Source organism: Dermacentor silvarum, chromosome 7, assembly GCF_013339745.2.
Source record: "Dermacentor silvarum isolate Dsil-2018 chromosome 7, BIME_Dsil_1.4, whole genome shotgun sequence".
Taxonomy (NCBI): Eukaryota; Metazoa; Arthropoda; class Arachnida; order Ixodida; family Ixodidae; genus Dermacentor; species Dermacentor silvarum.
The window spans coordinates 22,634,961-22,661,670 of NC_051160.1; the positions used below are offsets into that span (position 1 = coordinate 22,634,961).

The following is a 26,710-nucleotide window of genomic DNA, read 5'->3' on the forward strand; positions in this document are numbered from 1 at the left end:
CGGACGATATTGGAAGCAGCAACCGCCGTTGCTGCTAACAAACGAACCGCCGGGTCGGGTCGCCTGCGGTTTGCTGCATCTTCTTTCTTTTTTTTTTTTCTTTTTTTTTTTTTTTCGAGGAGACGAGCCAGCACAGCTCCGTGGGGTTGGGTTACGCGCCTGTCCGCTTGCAACGTGAGCGTTGGGCGATCGTGTTCGGCGGGTTTTCTGATTACACATTCCTATTTCCTTTATTACTTAATACAGTCGAACCCGGATATAACGAATCTGAAGGGGATCACAGAAAAGTTTGATATATAGGTGTAATTCGATATATAAAACAAAATGTTTAAACAAATTTTTCAAGCTAATTTCGCTGCTGTTCGTTATACACAGTAATACGTTATATGCGAGTTCGATGTATCCGGGTTCTACTGTATTCGTGTTCATGTTAACAGCGAAACTAGTTTTTCCTCCAATTGTTACGTAAACTCGCTTCTGTCTGACTGACACGTGTTAATATATTCGCCCCGTCTGCCTTTCGTAAACAGCGCTTTATGTTGTGTTTGTTGTTGTTTCCCTCTTTTTCTGCCGGATAGCTCGAAGCACCAACGGCAGGTAGTTTTGCTTTCGCATTGTTTGTAACGGGGGTGTCTCCCCCGTCGGCTGGCTCCGCCATATTTGGTGACTACGTTTCAGCACGCGCAAGGTGCTACTCACCATCCTTGTTACTCACCGTCCCCGTTCGCGTGCCAACGCGGCCGCATCTTCTCGCCGCTGTTACGCCAAGAGACGAGTTAATTCGAGCAGTGTGTCGTGTTTCCTCTAGATACTCACGCGCTCTCGAGAGGTGTCGTCACAGGTGGTCGTACTTTCTCATCTCTCCTTCTCGTTCACTGCGCTGCAACACTGAAGCAATAGCAGCAAACTGGGCGTGGCCTTTGTTCAGGTAAAGGACGGGTTAATTCGAGGACCGTGTTACTGCGTGACTTCATAGGTCTCGTCAGAGATGATCGTACTCACTCTATCTCTGTGTGTACTGCAAGAATAAAGAAGTCACGGCGATGGTTTCGCCACTCCTTTGGAGTGGAGCCCAGCCGCAGCAGCGCACCTTGCGGGCTGCTTGATTAATAGCGGAGCCTCTTCCAAGGAGCGTCTCGAGTTTCTCGCCTCAGGTGTGCGCCATCACCCTAGCGATGACGGCTCACGAAAAGAAACGAAAACAAGGGCTGTGTGTGTGTGTGTGTGTGTGTGTGTGTGTGTGTGTGTGTGTGTGTGTGTGTGTGTGTGTGTGTGTGTGTGTGTGTGTGTGTGTGTGTGTGTGTGTGTGTGTGTGTGTGTGTGTGTGTGTGTGTGTGTGTGTGTGTGTGAGCGAGCCAGGACGAAGCCATTTGCGGCAGCGATTCTGTGCGCGACACACGACGGCTCATTCTCCGGCTCTGGTTTTTATTTTGGCGCCGGACGCGCGCCTCTTCTCTCGGGCATCTGGTCCCGAGGGTATATAAAGGGTCCACCGGCCACCCACGACGGCAAGCGTCTGATTTCGGACGGATGAACGCTCTCGGTTTGCGTTCGGCGGGCTCTCTCTGGTCCACGCGAAAGAGAATTCTCATCTTTCTGTCTCGGCTCTCTCTTTTCGTGGCTTTTATTACGACGGCCTGGCTTTTTTTTTTTTCCTCCGAGCAACAACAGGCCCGCGGGAGAGTAGGAGTGGCGGGAATCGATACAATGCCAGCAGCCAGCAGAGTGCAGCAGACAGACTTGTGTGTGGACTGTGCGGTCGAAGCCCACTCTCCTGTGTTTTTCTTTATCTTCGCCTCGCGGCCTTCTGCGCTGTGGACTGCGGTCCTGATACGGGCATTATCCGGGAAAGTGTGGCTGCCGGCGGTGCTCAAATATTGGGCTCCGTGATGGAGACCCATTGTGTAGTAGCAGCTGTCTTCTTCTGCTGTTGCTGGCTGCTTTTTGGTCGACGGTACCTTTGCGCCAGTGGCTCCCTGATTACACGCAGGATCGTTGTGACTCGATCTAGCCAATAAGCTGGCCTCCGCATGGGACGAGCTTTTGATTCACTCCTTTCTGTGCCGCAATTGGCGGTTCTGCTTAGCAGTCTTCCGGTTGCATAGGGAAAGATGGCTGAGGCGGCTTTGATGTGTTGTTCTCCGTGGACATCTCCGAAAATAAATGGAAAACCTAATTTTGTTCAGTCATCGTTCCCTGTCGTTCCGTAGGCTTTGTAGTAGCTTGCAAATGACGTTCATCCACGCGCAGGTGTATTTCATTGAATACTATAGTGAAAAAGGCGTTCGTTAAGCCTAGTGCTTTTCAGAAAAGCAAGGGCGTTCTTGCCGTGTGTGAGGTTATGGGAAACTGGTCGGTGGCGCGGAGAGGTCACGTCATATCCTTCCATATTCCGGGTCATAATTTCACGATACAGTGAGCAATGCGATTGGGCACGAACTGATAAACCGGACGTATGAAGCGTCGGTCGTCGAAGAAAGTGCACATCCTATATTCGGCTGGGTTTCTGTATCTGGTTTTTTATTTCGTATGCGGAACACTGCCCTTTCTGCAGATGGCCTCCGCGGCCAAGCGGGCAGTAGCAGCAACAAAAAGCTTCACTGTAATTTCGCTAATTGTCTCCAATGTGTTTACCTTTTTAATTACTAAATTTAAGGCGCATGTTGCACTTTCTAAATTGGAAGCGGAACAGTGGTGTAGTTATGACCGCTTGACAGAAACCCTAAGGCTAGCGGCACTTTTCGAGATGTGAGGACTGAAGATGCGCTACAAAATGCGTTGGCGTTCCAGTCGTGTTTCCCAAAACAAGGTTCGAGAGCTGGGCCACAACCACGGCACAAGGCTGGATCCCAAAAGGTTACCTTTATCTGGCGCTGACTTTATCTTTGACTTCACTCGGCTAGCAATTTTCTGAAGACAGTGCGCCGAGTTCGGTATTGAAAACGCCAAGAAGCTAGGTATGATTTTTTTTTTTTTTCCGTACGAGAAAAAAAAAAAAACACCTGGTATATATAGCTCAATACCTCAAAGCTGAAAGTCTCGAAATGCCATCTCGGCGCCTTCTTCCGTACTTGGGTCTCCGCACTCTGGACGCGTAGCTCACTCGCCGGGTCACGAGGGCCGATTGAGAAACTCCTGCGACGGTTGGGACCCAGACCCGGCTCCTCGACTCTTCCATATAGCGCACCCCCCGTCCGACGATGCATCACACTTTGGGCGCTATCGAGACGGGACCGCCCCCGCCCGTGGGGCTCTGAACTGCGTCGGCAGCGGCTGGCTTTGGCAGCAGCTGGGCGCCTTTTTTCCCTGGGCGTGCGTGCAGAAAGTAGCCTCGCCGGCGGCGATTGATGGTGCCTGCTCGCATTACGGCTCCCCGATCTGCCGCCTTCCTCACCGGCCGACTCCTTTACCCTCTCACTCTTCCCTCTTTCCAACCGGCAGCGCCCACCGCGATCGCCATTTGGCTCGGCTTGGCCATTTAGCTCGGCTCGGTCATTTGGGCCTGGCTTGCCTTGGCTCGGCTCGGCGTACGGTTGGTATTTTGCCCAATCTCGGCTGTTTCGCCATGAGTTTTTATTCGCTATTTCTCCAGGAATGCGCAGGTCGTGGTATGCCTCGGCAAAGCTTCGTGGGCTTGTTCGCCATACCGCGCCTCTTCTAGCTTCACGCGCCCCCGCGCGGTCTCTTCTGGGGCCATTTGCCTTTCTGCAGTGCGTCTGATGGCTGCAGAGATTTCCACCGCCCCTAGTCTTGTCCCTGAAATCTTGTTCTCTCTCTCCTCGCGCGTGGATGCTCGCAAATTCTGCAGCACGCGCCTTGGCGGCATCCTTTGTTTTTTAACTTATTACGGAAGCTTTCCCGCTCGAGTCGCATCCACGCATTCGCTGCCGCAGAGTTCCGAGCTCCAGGAGCCACGTCTCGTATCCCTCGACGTGCGTCATTTGGTTTGTGGCGTGGGTCCCCCCCCCCTCCCTTTTTTTTTTTTTTTCTTTTCTGGGTATAGCTGTTATTGCGCAGTTTTGTCTCGGCACCGGCGTATTTCGAGCCTTCTCTGAAAAACTCTCGAATGTTCTTCGCTTCTGCTTTCGGGCTAAGCTTTGTGAAGTTTCCCTGTGTACTTGACCGTGAGGTCAAGTACACAGGGAAGAGTCGAGCCCATCCAATCCTGTTAGCATATTTTTGGTAGCAAGCCATCTCATCTCTGTGATAGCTGGGGGTTGGTTAATGCGAAAAAGGCTTAAAAGAAGTGTGCTCATTCTTTTAGTGTTTTGTTTTTCGAGTTCTGGCATCATAGTGTGTAATCCGTGAAAATGCTTTGTCGGAGATGTTAAAGTCCTTGAAAGCACTCGAAATTATTTTCCCCAAGAGCCGCTACTAATTTTGAATCTCGTTGTTTTCTTCGGTTAGATTGGCCATGGCGCGTACCTTTTTCCTAGCTCTCTAATTTGACGGGATCGCTGTGTCGATGAAATGTGTACCTACGCACGCACGAGAAAAACTTGTGACCCAATCGACTGCTTCTTTCCGGGCACTCCAGCGTAGCTTCAAAGCTCGCTTAACGGTGTAACTAAACTTCATCGTGACAAGCGCGCTCCCGTAGCGTAAACAAGCCGGAATAACGCAAATTATCCCCCCCCCCCCCTTCCCCCCGAGACAGACTTATTGTCATTTTACACGACCATCAAAGCACCCTGCTACTGCTTTGAAACGACCAGTGGGGTGTGCCGTTAAAAAATGCATCGTCATTCGCAAGTTTTTTTTTTCTTTTTTAATCATACGCATTCTATCCTACCCTAGTGAAAGTGTGTGTGTGTGTGTGTGTGTGTGTGTGTGTGTGTGTGTGTGTGTGTGTGTGTGTGTTCGAGCACGGAACTAGTGGCGTAGCCGTCCCGTGTCTATAGTCGAGCCGAGCTAGCTGACACACTAGCCGCATTGAACGGCGATTAGATGACCGCAATCGGCTCCGCACAGCCGGACACGGCGGGGAACTCACCTTCGCCAATCCCTCCTCCCAAATAGGATTTGCCGGCTTCCGGTTTTCTGGACCGGTGAAGAGGGGTCGCGCTGTGTCGCCCTTGACAGACGAAAAAGCTCGGTCGGGGTGCTACTACTGATACGCTGCCGCTTTCTCCGCATTTCTTTTTCCTTTCTCCGACGTCGCGTCAGCTATTTGTAGGGTTCCCAGTGTCTCTACGGTGCAGCGATTGCACGGCGTTCTGCATGTTTGGTTAGGTTAGTCGATATCCGGGAAGCACTGCAGCGTGTGTCGCGACACTGTAGAAGTAGTGCTCGGGAAATGGCGGACGTCGGCGACGTGTTGCCATCCGATCACGCGACCGCATGATCGCATTGGGCGCATGGATTGCGCACTCGTCTGAACGCGTGCAGTCGGTTTTCCTGTGCAATACCAGCAGCGTAGGTAAGCGGAACAGGCTCCGGCACGGTTGGTTTGGCGATCGAGCTGGCCATTTGGTTCCACTTTCGCCACGCCATCGAGTTTTTGTTTTTTCGTAGCGAGGAAACTCTATCGAAGCTCACGAGTATCAAAGGTTTCTCGCGTTATCCTACAGTCGCAAAAGATTTGAGCCGCATCTGCGTACAATAAAAAGCCTTGCCTCGCGCCGCGGCTTAAACTGCGCTTTCGAAACAGGCCGCCGTTCATCTGCGCTAATAGGAAGCACAGCCTAGCCACCTCGCAGTGCACACTGCAATATTGGGACGCTAGAAACCCGGCAGCTAATGGTCCGCATTAAAAAAAAAAAAAAAAAAAAGACCCCGCCTTTGAAACTGCCCCCTGGGAGAAGCATTTCGGAGATTCCTAAAAGTCGCTCGCCGTGCTGTCCTACGTTTTTATCTTAATTTTCGCGCGACAGCGCGCGGTGTGGTGCTATTTTTCTCGTTCTTTTATATCTTCTTCATTTCTTCCGCGATTATTTCGCGATCGCTCGAGCCCCTCCCACGCGGAGTTGAAGCCGAGCGAGTGAGACCCGCTGCTCTCTCCGGGTCGAAACCCCTTCTCGATAACGAGCAAAGTGCTCAAGCGCGGGGACCCGCCTTCCTCGGACCCATGTTTCGCCCTGGGTATCGATCTCGCTCCCATTTTCCACTCGCGTCTGCGGCTGAAGTTTACTCGAGTCATTTTTCCAACGGCCTCTGTGACGAACGAAGTTTGTCTGATGTTCGTACCGGGACATGACGCACTGTCTAGCCCGAAAGAAATAAAAAAAAAAGGGGGGGGGGGGCGAGAAGGCACTTTGGTCTATGTTGTACTGATTGCTATTGTGTAACCCGGCAGCTGTGTTCTACGTCTCACGTTAAGCTTCCCTCATCTGATGTTCCTTTTTAGGTCTCTCAGCTTACGCTCGGCAGGGGACCCCCTCCGTCATCCTGTTCTCCCTCTGATCTGTTTCGTTCTCAAGAATTCCGTCTGCAGCAATACACGTACCGCCTTCTTGTTGACTTCACGCGAATTTAAACGCTTCTTCTCTTTCACGTTGGTGCAGCATCCGTCCGCTCGACCGCAGCATCTTCGTGTCCTTGTCGTGGTGAGAATCCTTTTTCGAAAGTTGCGCTACTCGGGACGCGATGGTGTTCACGCCGGCGTAATAAGCGACGCTCTTTGGAAACGCGTTACCTCTCGTGTTTTATCTTGCCCGGCCGTGAGTGTTCGTGGTGTTTTCATTGTGCTTCGTCCGCAAATACATTTTAGGTGAGGATTTTGGTGAATGGTGAGGGTGATTTTAATGAGGATTTAGGTAAGGATGATACCCCCCGTGTTGGTCGTAATGCCTCGCGCGTAAAATGTTTACAGTAAATTTACCGCGATCTGCAAAATAGAAAGAAAGAGACTCTAGGTTAAAGACGTTCCATTGCGTCGGCACCTTTCAGCATTTGGTCTCTTTCGAGAGAAGAGTGGTTAATTAGCGACGTTTCTTTACTGATGCGATTTACGACTGTCAGCGTTGTTCTTTATTTCAAATACACATTACTGCGCAATCTAAAGACGAGCCTTTCGTTTCCGGCAAGAGCCCACTAGTCTTCACATTTTTGCTTGAGGCCGCGCGCCATATATATTTCTTTTCAATCACAGTGAGCTCCACGTGCTTTCACTGACGAACAGGTCGTGCTTCACAAGTTCGCCCTTATCGGATGATGACGATACGGGGCCTTAAAAGAAAAGTGGGGCCAGCTTCGTTTTCTGCGCCTTTTCACGCTTATGCAAAAGCGGTCGCGGTCGCGGAAGCATTTTCCCGACATTTGTCGTCATTACTTTTGGTTACCTCTACAACGTTTCTTTTCCTTCTTTTAGATCCTTCTGTTGCTTTCTTTCTTTTTCCATGCGTGCTTGTTTTATTTTGCTTCTCCCGCAATTTCGCCGCGAAGTGCGAATGTTAACTGGAATTCTCTTGGCGCAGTTGCTTGGTTTTCATTTTCTGCCGAGGGCGAGTCAGTCTCTTCAGTTGCTTTTTTGTTCGTAGTCATACGCGCTCTCGGCTGTCGCGAGAAACTTGCGCTCTTAATCGCGAGAGCTTTCCACTGGCTACGCCCAGCTTGACTCTCCCTATTCTCCTAAAGCATCCGCCACCCCACCCCTCCCCCCTTGTCCCGTTCTCTTCTTCCATGGTAGAGTGAATAGGGCTGCGATAGTCCAGACCCACCCGCCGACCGACCTACGACCGTAAAGAAGGGCCAAAGCCTCTGCTGGCTCTCCGGTCGGGCACCGTAAAGTTGCCATACGCTTTCTCGTTCCACCGGCTCGCTTGCCGGAATTTACTGCTCCGGGAGCGCAGCTAGGCAGTAAACGAAAAAAAAAAAAAAGAAAGAAAAAAAGTCAAGTATGCGGCGTAGACAAAAGAAGCTAAACACACAAGTCCGCAGCGTTACCTGAACTCTACCTGTGGGCGCAGTTGGTGGTATGCGCAAGCGACGGGTCGACTTCGGTGGCCTAGCGCTCAAGAGACCTCGGCGCCTCCGCTGGGTAATATCAGAAAGGGTAGTGTACGCTACTTCGCGAGCTGAGCTTGTCGCGTGTTTAACGCTCGCTAGATGTGTGCATCGTGTCGGAAACCACAGGGAGGCATCAACTGTCCAGTTGCCCGAGTTCGCGATGGGGCTCAGTCGCGAGAAGGTAAATATTATACAGGTGCGAGCACCAACCATTGTGATTGGCTGCCGCGGGACCGCCGGCCAATCTGGAGGCCTTTCGGCGCTGTGACATCTATTGCGACTCGTGTTTTCCAACCAGCTTGACGCCTACTTCGAGCCTCTTTTCCATGCTGCACCGTTCTCGTGCGAGTGCGTGTTACGTATGGCTGCCTGCTTCCCTGCACTCCTAGCTTTGCCGCATACCCGGTGTGCTTGCGGAGGTGCACGCTTTACAGGGAGGGGCTGATCCTGCTCGACGGAGGAGGGGGTCTTCGCACTGTTTGCGCTTGTGTACGCCCGTGCAGCGTAAGCGCTTTTGTGGCGCCGGCGACGACCGGCTCGGGCACAGCCGGTCCGCTTGTTTGCCTTCGCGTCGTTACTTTGCATTCTCCGCTGGTTTCCATGCATAATGCAGCGTTCCTTTACGGTCGCTCGCGGTACTGAGCTCCGCTGCGCCGTTATCTGTCGCCCGCGCAGTTAAATGGAAAGTTTCCTTTTCCTTTCATTATTATTTCCGCGTGGCATATCAACTATTATTTTTGTTCGCCTGATCGTGCATTCGCTGTGAGCTGTCCCCCTTTTCTTTCTTTCTCTCTCTTTCAATGCGCGTTCGTTTTTGTTGCGATGGGTTATCAACTTAGGGGGGCTGTAAATTGCGCGCCGCGAGAGGCCTTCTCCGCTCGGCTCGGTGGCCGTAAATGAGGCACTTGTGAATTGGTATGAATAGCAGATAACGTGGCAGCGTAATGTGCGGCCTTCGTTTTTCGAATTTGGCTTGATCCGCGTTTACTTTATTGCTAATGATGGCGTTTTATCTTCCTAACCATAAGCGTTATCGAACGCACATTATTGCTGATTTGGTCCTTGGGGGGTCGGCCGAGTGGTCGACCCGCCATTCATTGCTTTTTCTTTTACTTGTTTACTGCTTTGTCTTGTCCACGTGTGCTTGCGCGTTTTTGTTGTGACGTTGACCGTCACTACACCGCGTCCTCTCGCTCCATCTCGTGGCAGGCCACCTCTGTCGAGTAGCAGCGAGTTTAGCGACGTCCATTTTGGTTAGTCAGTGGTGTCTCGCGTCTGTTAATCGCATTTCGTGTGTGCGCGCAAGTTTTACACCGCAATAAAGAGTCGCGCTGTCAAACTTGGCTTGCGTCTAATACATCCTATTTCTAAAGTGACATGCTAACAAAGCAGTGGATGAGTACGGTAACGCGAGAGCGCGCCGCCGTGACGTGTCACTGAGTGTGAACTGGATGGCACCAGCTCGAGTAGCGTGGGCGTATGATTCAGGATTAAGTTTTGTGATGGGATTATGGCGGGGTTTGCCCAGTCTCGCGCCAGTAAACTCGCATCGCTTGCGACCTTCGCTAGGGCGCGATTGGAGCTCTTGCCGCGCGTCTCAGTCGAAGTTTGCTTTTGTGAGTTCGCGCTCGCGCGCGCGCTCGTGTTTTACGTCCTGACCCCGACCTGGGCGCGCTGTAAACACTGCAGGTGCCTTCCGGATGGCCGCCTTTATCGGCGTGATAAATTTGACAGCCGGCGCGGGGGGAACGCCTCGGCTCAGCTGAGCCGTGGCGCCATCTTGCGAGTCTCGCGGCGGCAGCCGAGCCTGCGGCGCGAGCCCGAGGGGGCGAGCGCGCTGACCCCTTCCTCGACTACGGCGCAGCAGCTGTGATAAATGGGCCTCGCCGTGCTTGCTATACGGTCGAGAAGCCTGCTGCGCAGTTTCGCCTCTGTAATGTGATTTCTTTTCTTTCTTTTTTCCTCACTTTTTTTTTTTTTCCTTGTTTCTTTAGGAGTTTGTCGGCGCCCAGTGCACGTTGGCTGCCTGGTCGCGAGCTCGCTACAGTCCGACGTGTCAGAAGCCGCGGACGAAACGTTTTCTGCGATTATCGGAGACTATTTGTTACGTGCAGTCGTCGAGGATCTTGTATACGTAATACTGTAACGCTGACCTGTCCAGCAAGCTTTGTGTAGGCGCCGTGCATGGTCGAGCATAGTCGCTTAGAAATAAATTGGCTGTATAGTAGGTTGGTTTGTCGGAAATCGGTTGTTTGTGGAAAGATGCCAAACGGTGTAGACAGTTTTGGGCGCCGTTTAGGGTACGCAGTAAGTTTTTCCCGTTACGATGTCGATCGCGCTGGTGACTGTGCGGTCTTCCGACAACAGTGGTCGGTTGTCCTACTCGCTAATTCTCATTGGCGTTGCTGGCTAGTAGTGCAATTGGCGGCTTTCGAAATGCCGAGCGTTACGCAACTGATACAGAAGAAACAACTAATCGCAAAAGTGCAGCACTATACTAGACGACATTTATTCGAGGCTAAATTAGTTTGCAAACAAAAGGGTACTTTTCAGAGTTTAGCCTATGGGGACCTTGTGTCTTTCGCACCCTATGTAACCCCTTCAAGCCCATCGCTTACCCCGCCACCATTGCCGTTTCTATTTCACCCTTGCGTGATCTTTAAGCGAGTCAACTGAAAACTCATTTCCTGAGGGATTGCGCGCGGCGAAAAGAGCAGCAGTGCGTCTCTCGGGACAGCCGAATTGCGCTCTGTAAGTTAGGTTTGGTCGAGCTGACACAGCCGTCGTTGAACCCCCTTCCCTTTTGCGAGTTCGTTGCCTCGAGCACAGCTTTCAGATCGGTGAACCCTAACGCGTAGCGGCGTCTGCGAATGGATCCGCCTGACGCCTCCCCCCGAACTATCTTCCTCTTCCGGACCAGTAGTCTGGTCTCGAAGAGCGAGTAGCACCTCCCCCCTGCCCGTTTTTATTTTACCTAACTCTTCCGAAGTCTCGTACCGTGGGGGCGATCTTATGCTGCTAGCGACTGCAAGCAAAATCTCCCGGATATCCTTGTACTGTGCCAGCCTGCGCTCGGCTGAAGGATTTGTGTTGGCAGAAAGATCCTTCCTTTCTGTCTCTTTCATTTTCTTTCTTCGGCGAAGCCCGTACACTGTTCTTTCTGAAGCGCTCTGCTCTTCTCCAAGCCGTCTTCCGCCCCGCCTGCTGCTACTGCGGGAAATTGATAGCGACGTCCATTTGTCTCCGCTTTTGTGCTGCTCACGGCATATCGGGTTCTCCCCTTGTTTCGTTTCGCGACCCTACCCCCCCCCCCCCCCCCCTCTTGGCCTATCGCACGACGCTGTCATTGTTTTCGCGGCGGATCGGTTTTTTCCTTTTTTTTTTCTCACTTATTTGTTGTTTCAGCCCCCTCCCCCCTTTCGAGCCCTTCTTGGGCGTCGTCACCATTAAAGCGACAGCGTGCCTCGTATTTTTCGTTTATTCCTTGCTCCTCGCCGTTCTTCTTCGACATTGCATTAAGCTGCGAACCGTCGCATCTGCGGATGACAAATGCGACCTCGTCCGCGCCTCAAGGGAGGCGCGGCCTATGGGCGAAGGCTGCTTCCTCCCGAAGCCGCAGTGCGGGAGACGACGCGTTCCGTGTCTGGGTCGTGTCAGGTACTCGAGAGGGTTTGTTGGTCCGTAAACGGGTTACCGTTTTACGCACATTACCCGTGTTACCGTTTTACGCACATTACCCGTGTTACCGTTTTACGCACATTACCCGTGTTACCGTTTTACGCACATTACCCGTGTTAGTACCCGTGTTACCGTTTACGCACGTACCCGTGTTAGTACCCGGGTTACCGATTACGCGGAACGGGAGTAGCGAAGGTGGTAGCAACAACTTGTGACGCTTTGTCCTACCACAACGCGTTTCGAAACGGCATTGTCACGCGCTGGTTCTCGTCGAAGACAAATAAAACGGGAACTGCGTGTTATCTGTTACGTCGCGGTCGTATCTTCACACCAGCAGCTAAATAGAATGTTTGCCACTGCAAAAAAAAAAAAAAAAAAAATGCTGGTTTCAAGTACTCGCTCTATTTCCTCGTGGGCGTTTGCGGATGTAGTTAATAGCTTATCGATAAAGAATTCCTACGTTGAATTTTAATGGAACCAAAGACTAAATCGAGCTAGCTTTCGGAACTTTTTTTTTTTTTTTGCTTAACGTAAATTGGCTGACATTCAAACTAGGTCATACGAACGTTTTAAATTTAACTCACACTAACGGGCACCGGCGCTGTCGTTCGAAGAGCGAAATTCGGGACTGAAAATACTGCCAGCCCATTTTCTCCCGTATAATAAGCACATCGCCAAATCAATGCAAATCGATTGACGGCTTAAATTTACGTATATAAATCGATGCAACGCGGATTTCTTTTTGTCTTAGGTCGATCACATTCGCGAAACTGGTATAAGAGCGGAAATAAAACTGGCTGTTGCGCTCGTCGCCCGATATAGCTGCCGGGAAATAGGAGCACTTTCGCGCGTACTCAGCGATGACTGCGCGTTAACCCTCCTAGCGCGCATACTGTGCTCTCTGTCGCGAGATTCGAGCCCGTTTCCGCCCCTGGGGCGTTTTTTCGCTATCGTTGCGTTGCTAGACGAGGCGGATAGTATGTTTCGCGTCGCGTGTACCGTTCCTCAGTGCGTGGGCCAATCTGCGTGCTCAGGCGAGCGGAAGAGGCTGCGTGGAATTGATTGCCTGCCTGTCCTCTTTTTGGGGTGGGGTGTCCGTTTGCTCGAGGGGCGGATAGGAGCCGTCATTAACCCGGGCCTCTTCGCGATGAGGGAATGCCGAGAGCAAGAATGTTTGGAAACGGTAAAAGGCGCGACCATGGTGCGCTTATTACTGGGAAGCAGATTGCACGCGTTCTTCGCCCCCCCCCCCCCTTTTTTTTTTTTTTTTGTTATTACTGCGACGGGCGCATTCGCATCGTCGTCGCCATGGAGGAAAGAAACTAAACAGGAGAGGCCCTGACGTCACGTTTTTGAAGCCGGAAGTGCAGACATGGTGTGCCATCTCCCTTTGCGCCTCCAATCAGGGGTTCCGCAGTTCGCCGGAGCAGACGGGCGCATTGTTACGAGCCGCCCGAAGTGTGTGCTGCTGACGCGCGTCAAAACAAAGCCTACGAAACTTCTGCGGCAGTTTTAGTGAAGCAGACGCGCTCCTGTGTTTTTCCGTGGCACGGTGAAGACGACGATGAAGACCCGCGCCGTGATAGCTTGAGTGTGAGTGGCTGACACTCACACTCACCGATCCAAAACACACCACACTCTGTAGTCAGCTATTCTCGCGAGGCAACTGTGCTGCGAGAAAGACATCGTCGGAAAAATCTTATCTCACTCTTCAGAGGCCGATAGCAGCAGCGAAAGCTTCAGGAGCGTGGTTGCTATGGCAACGTTGACAGTTGGGGTATCCGTCCCAGTGCATCTTTGCGAAAAACGGCACGTGACATCCGCCACACTTTCTCCAATACGTCCCTTTACTGGTCGGGGCCTCTCCTGGGTTTCCTCCCTCCATGGTCGTCGCCAATTCGTTTCGCGTCCGCGCGTTTCCCAAACAGTCGCTTCCCGGCATAGAACCGGAGGGCAATGACTACGAGGAAGCGTAACGTGACAGTTTTGAAGCCTAGTCATAAAAACTTAACGACGGAAAGGCTCGTGGGAAATGAGCCCTCGACACGTGGTAGGCAAGCGGTAATTTCTAGTCCAGCGCGCGGTGAGTATTGAGGACAGTATAGCTATAGTGCCTGTTATAACAGAGCGGATCGTGACGAGGATGTCGCTAAAGGCTACCACGAACCAAACAGTGCCGTGAGACGCTGAGGGGCTGTCGCGCTTGAACGTTTATTTGTGCGTTCGGCATAGTGTACTGGAATTGGTTGGGCTAATCGCTTACAATGATAGTTATCGTCGATGGGTCCTGCACTTTTTTTCTAACGGGTTTTTTCTTAGATATGAAACATTAAGGCCGCAGATAGGGGGCCGGCTGTAAAAATCTCGCTTAGGAGAATCGGCACCTCTTTAGAAAATGCGTCCGGCAACTGATTTTCGCGAGGACGACGTTGACGGGCCGCCGCCGACGTTTCTTTTATCGCGTCCGTATTTTGTGCTGCGCCAAAGAGTCTTCGCCAAGTCTCGGTGCGCCTTGAAATTCATCTCTGGTGGAATCGCTGTACCGAGCGTGTAATCTGTTGTGCCCTCGTTTTGCGAGACCTGACCCTTGTCAAGTGCACTGTGTGTTGTTGCGGGGCATTGTCAGTGCGGGGATGCTGGCATCATATCACGGATGTCGTTTTGGAGTGTCGTTTACAGCATCCGCTGCGCTTCCGGTGTTGAAGTGGTGATAAGCGGATTGTCAAAGCGTCATGTCGTCACGCTACTCGCGCGGTGGCAGCTAGTGTACGTAAGAACTTTATGGCGGGCTATAGGGGGGTCATACTCGCGGCAATGTTGCGGCGCAAATAAAACGATGGCACACTTTACTACTACGCATTCGTTTATCAGCGCGGAGGGCTCCTTCCTAACCCGTCTTCTGGAGCTGGCTTTCTGCGTTGTAGAATGCGAGTAGCCTTTGCAGTTTAAATGCCGAACTTAAAGGCGGCTTATCCTTTAACGTAATAGCTACGTTTAAAGGAACCCGATGAAGTCGGGTGTTGTCGAGTCGACTTCTCGGGCCGAAATCCGGTGTACTGGTTTGTGTAAGCGCTAGCGGTTCGGGTCAGCTTGACTTCTGACTCGACCCCCTGTAAATGAAGCTACCAAGTGGTGCGCTCGATGTGACCAAATATAAGTTCAATAAATGTCTTCGGCGAGCGTCACGCATGTCCTGCTATCATGGTGTACCCATTTGTGTTTTTAGGGGCGAAGCTCCTTATAGCGGCACCCGTTCCGTCCCCGTCGTCGTAGTATTAGTGTGTAACCAGTCTGAGAAAAATGAGAAAAAAAAATTCCGAAGTTGTCCGTAGCGCGGAATCGAACCAGGGACCCCTCGCTTCCGAGCGCGCGGCGTTAGCCCACTACGCCACGAAGCGGACATGGACACACGCACCACGATGGTAATAAATACCCAACATTAACGAAAGGCCGCGTTTGTGCTAGCGCGTTACGGCCCGTGTAAGAAGCTGGTGTAAGACGCTGTGGCCTCTCCGCCTTACCTTCAACGCGTTTCGAACGCGCTGCCCAAAGCGGTGGCAAGTCAAGTTCAAGTCGAGGAGCGTTTATGAATACGGGTGGTACTCTCTCAGCAGTCATGTGATGGCGTCGGCAAACGCGGTGCACGTTCCGGCATGTGTAAATGGCTGCGTAAGACGCTGTGGCCGCTCCCCCTTACTAGAGAGTACTGCACGTTTCTAACGCGTTTGTGCTAGCGTCCCCTTAAGTGGGAGATCCGATGATTCCCTCCGGAGCTTCGCCCACTCATCATCATTCACCCCGTGGATATGCTGTGATTTTTTTTTTCAACACTGTCCAGCAATAATTAAAGAACACGCACACTAAGTCGCGGGTGAATAGAACCCACTGCTTTACACAAGGTCAGAATGTTACGCGCGTGGCCACTTTACCGAAAGCACTGCCATTTTTAATGGAGTTTCTTCGCGTGCCGCGTTCCGTCAGCAATGGCAAATAAAACATTTTCTGGCACATCGCTGACTTAACTACCGATTTAATTGCTCCGTAATTACAAGGGCTCGCTGGAAAGTGCGCAAAATTTCGCCCTACCGCACCGTTTTCAATGCAGTCTGCAGCACGTTAGAGATAAACTATGTAACTTTTAACACGCTTCTTCACAGTCCATCGTAATCCGCGACTGAAAGGGATTTAAGACGCACCGTCGAAAGGCAAATCGGTTCAGCGGAAAACGTTGGGCTTTTCGCCTCTGTGTCGCTCGGAACTCTTTTTTCACCCCCATCCTGCGCTAACCGGATTTGGCTAGCGTGCGAGGGACGCAGTAGACGACGCTCCAGCGCGATAATAATGATGTTTAATATAGAAGACGATACGACCATTATTCAGCGAAGGCGAAGAAAAAGGTCGGTAAATTGGCTGCTGAAAGGGGTTTTAATGAACGCGCAAAATCGTCCTTCCCCGTAGCCCACGTCGTTGTACGCTGTAGTTCAGCAGAGCGTTGTACGATTTAGCCCAGGCCTACAATTTTAATCACTTAGCCGCCAGTCGGAGAAAACGGGCGGTGTTCCGAGGCTCAACTGCGCGAAAGTAGCGAACTGGAAAAGTGCGTCGGTGTCGGCATAAATCAGCTGCCGAGGGGGGCTTTCCCTTTCGGCGTGTCTGGAAAGCCCCCGGAATGTATGCTTAAGCGCACTCTAGAATTCTCGCTCCGCTGGGCAGCGAGTGTATGAGAGAGCGCAATTCCTTTCCCTGTGAAACACGCTTTGGAAGGGAAAAGAATCGCTCCTTTGATTAAATTTTCGACCCCCCGCCTCTGCTTTTCGCGGGGCTTTCTTTTATTGAGTTCGTTCCTCGCGCCGCCTATTATCGCCGCACCGGATTTGCATATTTGCGAAACTGTCGAATTTTCCCCGCTTTCGTTTCTTCCTATTCTTTGTTTCGCTTACAAAGAGTTCTATTAAGGGGAAAAGCAGCAGGCCGCATCGGAGGGGCTAATTCGATTACATCGGCACGGGACCCCCCCTTCTATTGTTTCGAGTTCCGCGCAAACCGTGTGGCGTCTCGGTTGGTCCAGGTGTTTCTTCGCCGGCAGCCCTTTTCTCCCTCCAGCTGAAACTTTAGTCGTGTTTTCTTTCTCGTAGTGTAATACGAGTAATACACGGCGCTCGTGCGCGTTCTTTGTAGCAGCATTTCTGTCCTTTAGTGTTTTTTTACTTCGGTCTCCTCCTCTTCCTCGTCGGACGTGCGCAGCGTAGAAATCAATTTCGATCGCTGCCGATGATCTTCCATCGCCGGGGGCTGAGGTATACCCCTCGTTCTGACTGTGATGGGGTTGCTATAAACGGAGAAAGCCCGTGTACAATCTACGTGCACGTTGTAGCCGCGTTTCCCGTAACGCAATTCCGCGCAGCGTAATTTCGTTGCAACGATAAGGGCCTCGGCAGCGTTGCCGTCGCGTTCCCGCGCCCTATTGTTACTCGCAGCACGTCCGGCCTGCAAGGCCGTCTTTGTTGCCGAGATCAATAGCGCGCCGGCGTGGTGGTGGTGCAGGCGTGGCTCTGTGACCTACACCGTGTGTTGGTTTCGCGTGTCATCATCATCATCAGCCTATTTTTATGTCCACTGCAGGACGAGCGCATCTCCCTGCGATGCTCCAGTTACCCCTGTCTTGCGCTAGCTGATTCCAACATCCACCTCCAAAAAAAGCTCCAGTCTTCCGCTCCCGACGTGGGATTAGCCGTCCTATGGGTCACCCCATAGCATTGCAGGACCCAGTAAAGTCTTTCATCCATCCATCCATCCATCCAAATTTCCTAACTTCATCACCCCACCTAGTTTCCTGTCGTCCTCGACTGCGTTTCCCTTCTCTTGGTATATACCATTCTGTAACTCTAATGGTCCACCGATGGTCCACCGTTTCACATGTACACGACGCTTATTAGAGAATTTTTTTATTTCGGCGTATCCGTACGCTCGTACTGCCGGGTATTTCGGTGTTCCGAATGAAATTGGGAAACCAGGAACGGCCTGAGCAGGGCTGCCAGATCCAAGGGGCAACGAATTTCGTAACTTCTGTCAAAACTTGTGGTAGGAGAAAAAGCAAACAAGTTTCTGCGCGAGTTTAAGTGTGGGCTCGTTCAACTTTTCTTTTTTCCCTCACATTTCCCTCCGCGATGACATTTTACGGAACTATTGCATTGATCACGGTCCTTGAAAACGTGCACTTCCTAGTTTTGTTTTCGAAGTGAGGATAAAAAAAAAAAAACCGTCCCCGTCTCTACGTCATATACATACTCTCTTGCCAAGCGTGCACACGGAGCCTTCCTGTCGGCCACCCGCAGCGGTAGGCCTGGACGCAGAGGCTCTAAAACACAGCTGTCCTTGCGCGCGTTGCAAACACGACCCTATATACAACGCGCTGCTGCGACTACGGAAGCGCGTCGTATATATCGCCTCCTGCGATCGATTCGGCGCTCCTCCCACGCGATCACCTACCTTTGCATCGCGCATCGCGCAGCTTTTTTTTTTTTTTTTTTTTTTTGGGGGGGGGGGGGGGGGGGTGGAGGGGTACAGAAAGGGGGGGGGGGGGGGAGTACCGAGGTGTCTTATGCGTCTGAGAAGTGGATGAACTGGGCCTCTCCTTTTTGTTACTGCAGAAGGCAAAGAAAATGCGCAAAGCAAACAGGTATATTTTCGTTCTCGACTTGTGAGAGGAAGGGACGAAGAACGGCGTTATGTATGTGCAGGTTATTCGTTCTCCACTGCAACTGGTCTGTATTTTTTTTACGTGTGTCATTCCAACGAGTACATTTTTACATCCCTATTGATGCGACTGCCAGTAGCCGACTGGGCGCGCACAATACGCAACTTTTTTACTGATTTACTGGTAGGGAAGTTTGTGCTTGCCTCCCCCGTTGGCGGTAATTTATTGCCTTGCGTGCAAGTTCTCTCGGCGCTTTCGTATCGATAGATGACGTGGATGGAGGCGCGCTTGCGGCTCTGCGCACCGTTTGTCTTCAGTCTTGTATCTCACTTTCAAAAAACAAAAAAAAAAAAAAACGTTGAATAGCTCCAGCGTGGGAGAACGGTCTAACTCCGCGTTGCATCCGCTGTTAGGCGTGGATGCGTCTGGGCGTGGCGCCGTGGTGCATCTGTGGCGAATTGCGCGATCGGAACGCGTTTCCTATTTCGTGCCCAGCGTCACGGGAAGGACTATAGAAAAGCCTTCGTAGTTTTTTGAAAGATTTAGGGAGAGAAGAAAAAATGTATACAGAAGACGATACAAACATGTATTTCAGTGTTTTTATCTATCCGGTTACCGTTTATTTGCTCCGAATCCTTGAATAAGAACATGTCTTCATGCTGTAGTGTGTTCTTTTTGGCGCCTATGACAGGCATGCAGATAATTTGATATAGTGATTTGAAGCTGCAGTTATCTCATTTTCGACAGCCGTGTCCGCGTGTCTTAGCGGGTGCCGATGCTTAAGCGCAGGTTGAACATTCGCTACCGATTTGGTATGCCTTTGCACGCCCGCTTCTGGTTTCGGACAATGCCGAGGCGTGTCTACAATTTGTAGACATCGATTGATATTACCGAAGAATATTCCGTGTTCGGCGCGTAAAGGTCTGGTGTATGAAGAATACGCACATCTGAGCGCGCCTGAAAATTGTTATTGTGTTAACCCCCCGTCAACCCACGGACCAATTGTAGAACTCTATACTGCGTTCCAGGGTGCTCCATTTATACAAGCTGTTATGTAAGAATACGTGTGTGTTCTCCTATGTCCGCGGGAAGCAGGGAGGCCGGGGCAGGACGTTGATCGCAAACGTCCACGCGAATGTCGGTGTTGAAACCGGAGCAGCGGAAAGAGCCTATATTTCCGGAAGCGTGGGACAAGCTCGAAAAAAAAGAAATGAAATGAAAACGAAGAGTGATTCAGCGACGCCCCACAAGCGACTTGCCGCGCCAGTCGCTGGCTTCGAATGAGCTCACTTTCCCTTAATACCATTCATCACTGTCGCGCGTGACAGCCTGTCTACCAAGACTTTTCGTCACCATTTGTGCGCGCGTGATGTGTGCCTCCAAGGTGACCTTTTTTTTTCATCTCGCGCGCATTCCCTTCCGAGTGTGTGTTTGTGTGTGTGTCTATTTCCGCGAGTGTGCTTGTGTTGTGGTTTGTTTTGGTGTGCCCGATGAAGCGTGTCTTGTCAGTTTACGCCTTGACTCTGAGCGTTCAAAAAAAGGTTCGACGGCGTCGAGGCGGCGGTGCGTGCCAAGAAGTCTCTCAACGGGGCCGACATCTATTCCGGATGCTGCACCCTCAAGATCGAGTACGCCAAGGTGAGTCCTCGCCTTTCAGATCCACGGTGGTGGTGGCGGTTCGCCTGTACACCGTCGACAATCCCTATATATAGTTGCGTGCACCGCTTCCTTAACTGCGGTGGCCAGTCCGGCGGAAGCGAAGTGCGACTGCTGCGCCTGCATGCAAACTCGACGCGTTGTCCTGTAATAGACAGCTTCGAGACCGTGTGATGGACCACATCTGGAGCCGTCTGTAAGACGTGACGTCACCTCGCGTCTGCAAGAACGAGCTAACAAAAGCATATATCGTCGCTGTCTTTTACCGCCTTGCGGGTTTTGAACCGATGAAAAACGCAACGTAGCTTACAAAGTGTGACTACGTTTTTTCTGCGAGCAGACGACCTTTTCCCGTCGAGTTTCCAAGCCTTCTGTTCAGCCGCCATCTTGTTTGGACAGCAAAGTAGCCCGCATCGTTTTTTGAGGTCGTACGGATTTCGCCATGTTGCAGAATTCGCCATCTTCTCAGCTCATATTGGCCCAGAGGCCCGCTACGGCTCCTCTGATTGGCTCGGAATGTGGTCATTGCAGAATTTTACAATGTGACGGAATTCGCCGACGTCCTCAATAATAGCAGCCCGCCTTCGTCAGAATTGGAAGGAGATTTAAGATGACCGCTGTCCGCTTAACTGTCTTCTATCTAACCGCCTACGGTGAGCATTGGAACAAACACAGCATAAGTCGGCGTTCTAGAAGTCTGAGAGATGCGAACGCTTTTAAAGACTATAGAAAACGCAACTTAATCGTGCTTCAACTGCTGCGCGTGCCACTACTGTTCCCGATGCTACATCATGACGAGCCAGTTCCACCGCATCCCTTGCAGCAGATTCCGGAAGTGCGGGTAAAAATAGCCGCGCGTATAATTGCGGGCGCTCGTAAATGTTGCGGCCTCGTTTTCGCTTTCGCTTGATTGTTCTGGCGCTGCTGCTTCGGCCGTCTTGTCTCTCCCCCGCGAGATCGTCTAGGCTCGCAGAAGAAAGAAAAGGTGCTGACACCGGCGTCTTCGGTTTCTTATCTTTCTTTAAAAATTTTCTTTAGCGAATCGCGCGCTTTGCGCTGTCAGCGCTCGTTGCTGTAGCATCTTCCGTCATGCGGTGTACGGGGCGCTGGTGTTCTTTCTTTCTCGGGATTTAGCTCCTGCCCCTTTCTCTTTTTCGTAGCGTCGGCTATGGAGAATGGCCGTTGAGAGCGAAGTGAGGAGAGTGCTTTTATAACAGGGACGCGTCAGGATAAGCGCGGCCCACCGGTCGAAGATCGTTTATCGTGATCGAAAAGCACGCAGCCGCCGGCTGCTTTTGTAGCAGCAGGCAGGGGCTGCGTGGCGGTTTTTGTCATTACGGGGTACTCGGGAAAGTAAACGTATATTGGATTTCGTCCGAGAGCTGCAACTAACTACACACGTAGGCGATCGTTCAACGGACATTAAGAATAGCTACACGTTATCATTCGAGACTGGTGAAGTATTCTTTTAATTGGGCACAAGAAAAACTCTACGATTTACTGACAAGCTAGCTACTCTTTCAAAACACCGTATTAGGTCATTTATCTTGATCGAAAAGCATGCACTGCTGGCTGCTTTCGTAGCATAAGGCACGGGCCGTGCGGCGGGTTATTATTACTGGGTACTTCGGAAAGTAAATGTATATTGGAGTTCGGCCGAGAGCGGCATTTGCATACGTTGAACGATCGTTGAACAGACGTCAAAAATAGCTACACGAAATCATTCAAGACTAGTGAAATTGGACATTAAGGAGAAACGCCACTTGAATTTAAACTGACAAGCTAGTCTTTCAAAACACCGTGTTAGATAATTTCGTGGTAATAGGTCGATTGTCAGAACAACAAAGTGGTCATTTTCATTTCTTGAATTTCGCGACGAAACCCTAGCGGTTGTGCGTGACTCAGTGTGACGTCACATATTCGAAGGTAATCGTACTTCGCATTTGCCCTGTTGCATAGCTCAGCAAAGGTTTTTGAAGCTTGCTTAAGTTTTGTCTTTGGCTCTTATATACAACAACGCAGCCTGTATTTACCCATAATAAATGAACTACGCTTGAGCAGACGCCGTCAAAGATTCATGACGTCACGCCGAGCTGGCTCAGTCAGCTAAGGCGTTGCGCTGCTGAGCACGAGATCGCGGGATCGAATCCCGGCCGCGGCGGCCACATTTCGATGGAGGCGAAATGCAAAAACGCCCGTGTGCTTGCGTTGCAGTGCACGTTAAAGAACCCCAGGTGGTCAAAATTAATCCGGAGCCCTCCACTACGGCGTGCCTCGGAATCAGAACTGGTTTTGGCACGTAAAACCCCAGAAAGGAAGAAGAAAGATTCATGACGTCACGCCGAGCTGGTGCGGGAACTTCGCGGTGGCGTCGCCACTCGTCTCTCGCTGTTGCGCCTTATCTGGCTGTGCAAGCCTGCGCTTAGGGTGGGAGTGAATTTTCGGTATTCGAGTGTCGTAATCTGCCAGTGCAATTAAAACTTAGTATTCGCAGTTTAGTATCCCTTTAGCGGTGCCGTTATTTCCCCTTTGGCCTCCCAGGTGGCAGCACGTTACGTACATGCGGGAAACGATGGAACATGCATTATTAGAATGTGAAAATATCCACCCAGCTGTCCGCTTAAGCTCCTCTGGCCTCATTCAAGCCCTTGGGTTCAGGGATAGCAGGAGGAAAGTAGACATGTCTGCTAAAGAGATTAGTAAGAGGCGATTGGAGGTTTGGTGGCAGTAAAGTAGGGAGACCACAAACAACGGAGGCGCACAAAAACAGTTCCCAGTAGTAGTTCAGAAAGTTTGAGGCTGGGAATTCGTTATCATTTTTTCTCCGTAAGATACGTAGGACATTAGGCACAATAAGAACAAGAGCTTGGTGGCGCAACCCACCACCCCATTTCTAAAGGGACACTCCTAGCGTCCATTGATCCATCCATCCGCGGCCTCGTTTGTAGACATCACATTCTGGTTCCGCGTCGTCATAGGGAATATCGAGAGAAAAAAAAAAAAAAAACGGTGCAACAGCGAGGATCTTGAGAACGCATTTAATGTATTATCGGCTGCCCTCGCAGGTAGTCGGCGCGTATACGAACGAATCGCCGCGCATTGCCCGTGTGCGGAAGCACAGTGCCGTCACGTTTTCGGATTGTATCAGTGAACATGCGCTCGCTGTGGCAACATTTCTTTACGAACGACGCCCACGCGAGATCTTATCGGTCACTGGCCTAACCTGGCGACTCCGAGGGGAATGACGCACGTCGGACTGTCTGCGCCTTTCCGGAGAGGGAGGTCCGAAGGAGGAAATAGGCAGCGAGAGTGGCGCATGTTGCAAGACGAAGTTTGCATTGTTAGACAGCTGAAGCGTTGCTCAAGCTCTCCAGATCGGGGAATTGAAAAGTTGCAGTTTCACCCGTGGTTCCCAAGCAAGTGGTGCTATCGTTCGCGCAATATTATGCGCAGAACGTCTTGCACCGTTTTGTGCGGTATCATTTGAAGTGAACATTCGCACATCGCCGGGACAATCTGCTTTGAGAGCAATAAAACTTCAGTAGGTGGTGCCTCTAGTCCGAGTGGTGAGCTTTTGGGCGGCTTGATTGGAGCCATAGCAACTTATGGCACATTCGTATGGTTGTTTCAGAGCGCTCCGCGGCGTGCTGCGAAGCGGGCGGAAAACATCTTTAAAGCTGTGTTAGGAGAATAACCGAGTATTGAACTGAGCATCTCGCTTCCTTACGACCAGTGAAGCGCATTTATGCTAGCAGTAACGCTTAGTTGATCTTTTACGAGATCTTTGTGGCGATGCTAGCGCGCTCTGAAACGGACACCCGAATATGTCATCTTGTTGCCAATAGAAGCATATTGATCCCGGAGACGATGTTGCTGGTAAGTTTCGATTGAGGGCAGTCGAACTCTTGATTCTCCGATCAGCCCTGTCGCAGTCTGGTCACACGAAAGAATGTTCTATGTTCCACCTGCTACCTTCTTGAGAGCACTCTAGCGCGCCTCGCTGTTACCCCTAATTCGATAACCCTCTATTCGGTTTGAACTGTAAGTATAATTATTGAGGTCCTACTGGCGTGGGACATTTCTCCGCACCATAAACCTCGCTTTCAAACTGCCGTTCGTTCATTGTAGTTAACGGTTTCCCTGTACGTGCGTCTGCCAAAATCGAATCCGGCTTGATCAGACGCACAAATTGATCCCTAGCTCTCTCTCTTCTAATCGTCACGCGCTGCTGCTTTCCGGGGAACCGACGCCGAGCTTCGTAAGGATTATTCCGGGGCCACTTCGCCGCGCTCCTGCGCCTTGTTTCACGACGAGTAATGACTGCCCTTTTCTTTCCAAGTCCCACTCCAATTACCGCCACGGAAGGCTTCATTATAGACGACGAAGGAGCCACCGAGCGAGAGAAAGAAGCTATGCGTAGCAGACGCTGCTCGCGATGCCAGTCGCTTGAGATTCTTCTGTTTGTTCTCTCTTTTACCCTTTCTCTCTCTCTCTCTCTCTCTCTCTCTCTTGGTTCGCTGGTAAGAAAGCGAAGATGCGAATCTTGGACGAGGAAAAAGAAAAGTCTCTTCATTTGCGTTATGCGCTTCTATTCATTGCGGCGCGACCCGCGTCTGTTCAGGCGCTCCTTCTTATTCTCGGGTTTCCCCGTTTCTCGGTTCCTTCAATATGGCTTCTTTTTCGTTTCCTTTCTCGAGGCGAGATGTCGGCGCTTGTGGTCTTGTCCCACTGAGACTGCAGCAGCATTGGCTCGCGCACTTTCTCTCTCTTTCTCCTGTTCATATCTCCCCTACCGCCTACTTGCAGAGCGCCCGCGCAGCTGTGGTCACTCGGACCTCTCTCCCGGGGGTTTCTTCGCAGCGACTTGATTACGCTATGGCGCCTGACGCCTCCCCGCTCTGGGCTCTTTGTTTCGACCCTGCCACCGTTCTTCTCTTCTGCGCCGGGTTCGGCTAGAGTCGCCTGCGCACCGTCTCGCCAGCTTTCTCCGGCTTCCCAGGAGAAGGCTGGGACTATATACTTTGGTTCATCTTTCTTTCTTCTTTCTTCCTCTCTCTCTTTCTCGTTGCCCGCGGCGCCCTCGCTATCGGTGGCCCGACTTCGTTAGCGCGCAGATTCTTCGATGCGTGGCGGAAGCCATGGAGGTGCCTCGACCTTCTTCTCGACCATGCTTCTTCAGCGGGCGCTGTATGTCCTCGCCTTTATTGCAGTAATAACGCGAGATGCTCAGCCGTGCTGCGGCTTGGCTAGTCGACGGGCCAGCTTTTATTTCTCTCTCTCTCTCTCTCTCTCTCTCTCTCTCTCTCTCGTTTGCGAGAGAACATCTATGTGGTCACAAAACTTAATACTGGGCGCTGGGTCTTCCATTTCCTCTTACGCTCGTGCGTACTTAGAATTGAGTGCGCGAAGAAGCCGAGGTTGTTCGAATAAATCCGGAGCCCTCCACTAATTCGTTTCTCATAGCTCCGAGTTGCTTTGGGAAGTTAAAGCGCATCAATCTATCACTGTTGCCATCACGGTTTTTTTTTTTTTTCATTTTTTTTAGCAGTGTTTCTCGAATGTCTGTCAGTCGCATGGCTGCCAGTTTGAGTACGGCGTTGGTCGTGCACCACAAGTAGACGCCATCGATCAGGCAGGTATCGCTCGAGGAAGCAGGACAAGCAAAAAAAAAAAAAAAAAAGTGGGAGTGCTGCTTTATTAAGGCTTTCGAAAGCCTTATATCTGTGTTTCAAGGTCGCGTTGCGAGGTACAGAAAGTCACGTGACCCTAGGAAGGCCAGAAGCGAACCAAAGCATGTCCAGCCGTGATAAGAGATGGCTAATGATTAGCAAAGTTAATGATTGATTAGCGATTGGATTAAGGTGTATTTAGGAGGATTAGGGTGGGTTAGTATGGATTAAGGTCGACTAAGGTGGATTAAGAAGTATGAGGGTGGATTAAGGTTAATTACAGTAGGATTTACAAGGCTTTCGCCTTCGCGTCTCTTAGGCAATAGCTAAGGGCACCTGGGAATTTTTGTTTTGGAGAAAGAAGCTATTTTGCAACAAGCCAAAAACGACTACAATACGGGAGAAGTGACACCCGCCGCACGGAGCGCGAATTAACTGGTTACTATTTGGTCATCTATATGCGCACGTGTGAACAAGGGTGAGTGGTCAGGGGAAAGTGGTACACGCTTTACTACACTTGCGCATTCGTTTTGCAGCCCTCTCCCAGTCCTAGCCAATGGAATGATGGGCACTTAGTTTTACTGCGTTAGAAGTATAAAAGGCGCGCTGGCGCATTTCTGCGCTCGTGCAACTGGCCATGGCGTGCGCCTCGCCTAGAATTATTTCCATCCTATCGTGGACATTGTGATTATAAAATAGTTGTTTTCAAACTGTAGGTAAACATCCGATGAGAACTAGCTGGCCCCAACTGCAGCTCTACGAAGCTATACCGCGATGTGTGCATAAGGATGATAGCAACTGAGCTAACCCCGCCCTTCTCTTTGTCTTGCCTTTTTTTCCTTTCCGGCATCCGTCAGGTCCCGTTGATGTGCGGGCACACACGTCTCGCGCGCGCGAGCGCTTCTTGGCTCGCCCCTGTAGCTGCGTGCGTTGTTGCGATGCGTCGTGTGTCAACGGACCGGGAAGATTGAGCACGTTGTCCGGGAAAGCCCCGCACCTTTCTTCCTCATCGCCCCTTTTCTTCTCCCCACGCATAGTCCTCCGTTGTTCCGTTAGGCGCGGG

At 51.2% G+C, this 26,710-nt stretch overlaps 1 protein-coding gene across 1 annotated transcript in view; it reads left to right on the plus strand.

Moving 5' to 3' along the window:
* LOC119457709 (heterogeneous nuclear ribonucleoprotein L-like) overlaps nucleotides 1-26,710 on the plus strand; it is a 128,806-nt gene that overhangs the window by 77,837 nt on the left and 24,259 nt on the right. The window contains 1 exon segment of the mRNA XM_049670327.1: nucleotides 19,864-19,960. Within this exon segment, the coding sequence (XP_049526284.1) occupies nucleotides 19,864-19,960 (97 nt within the window).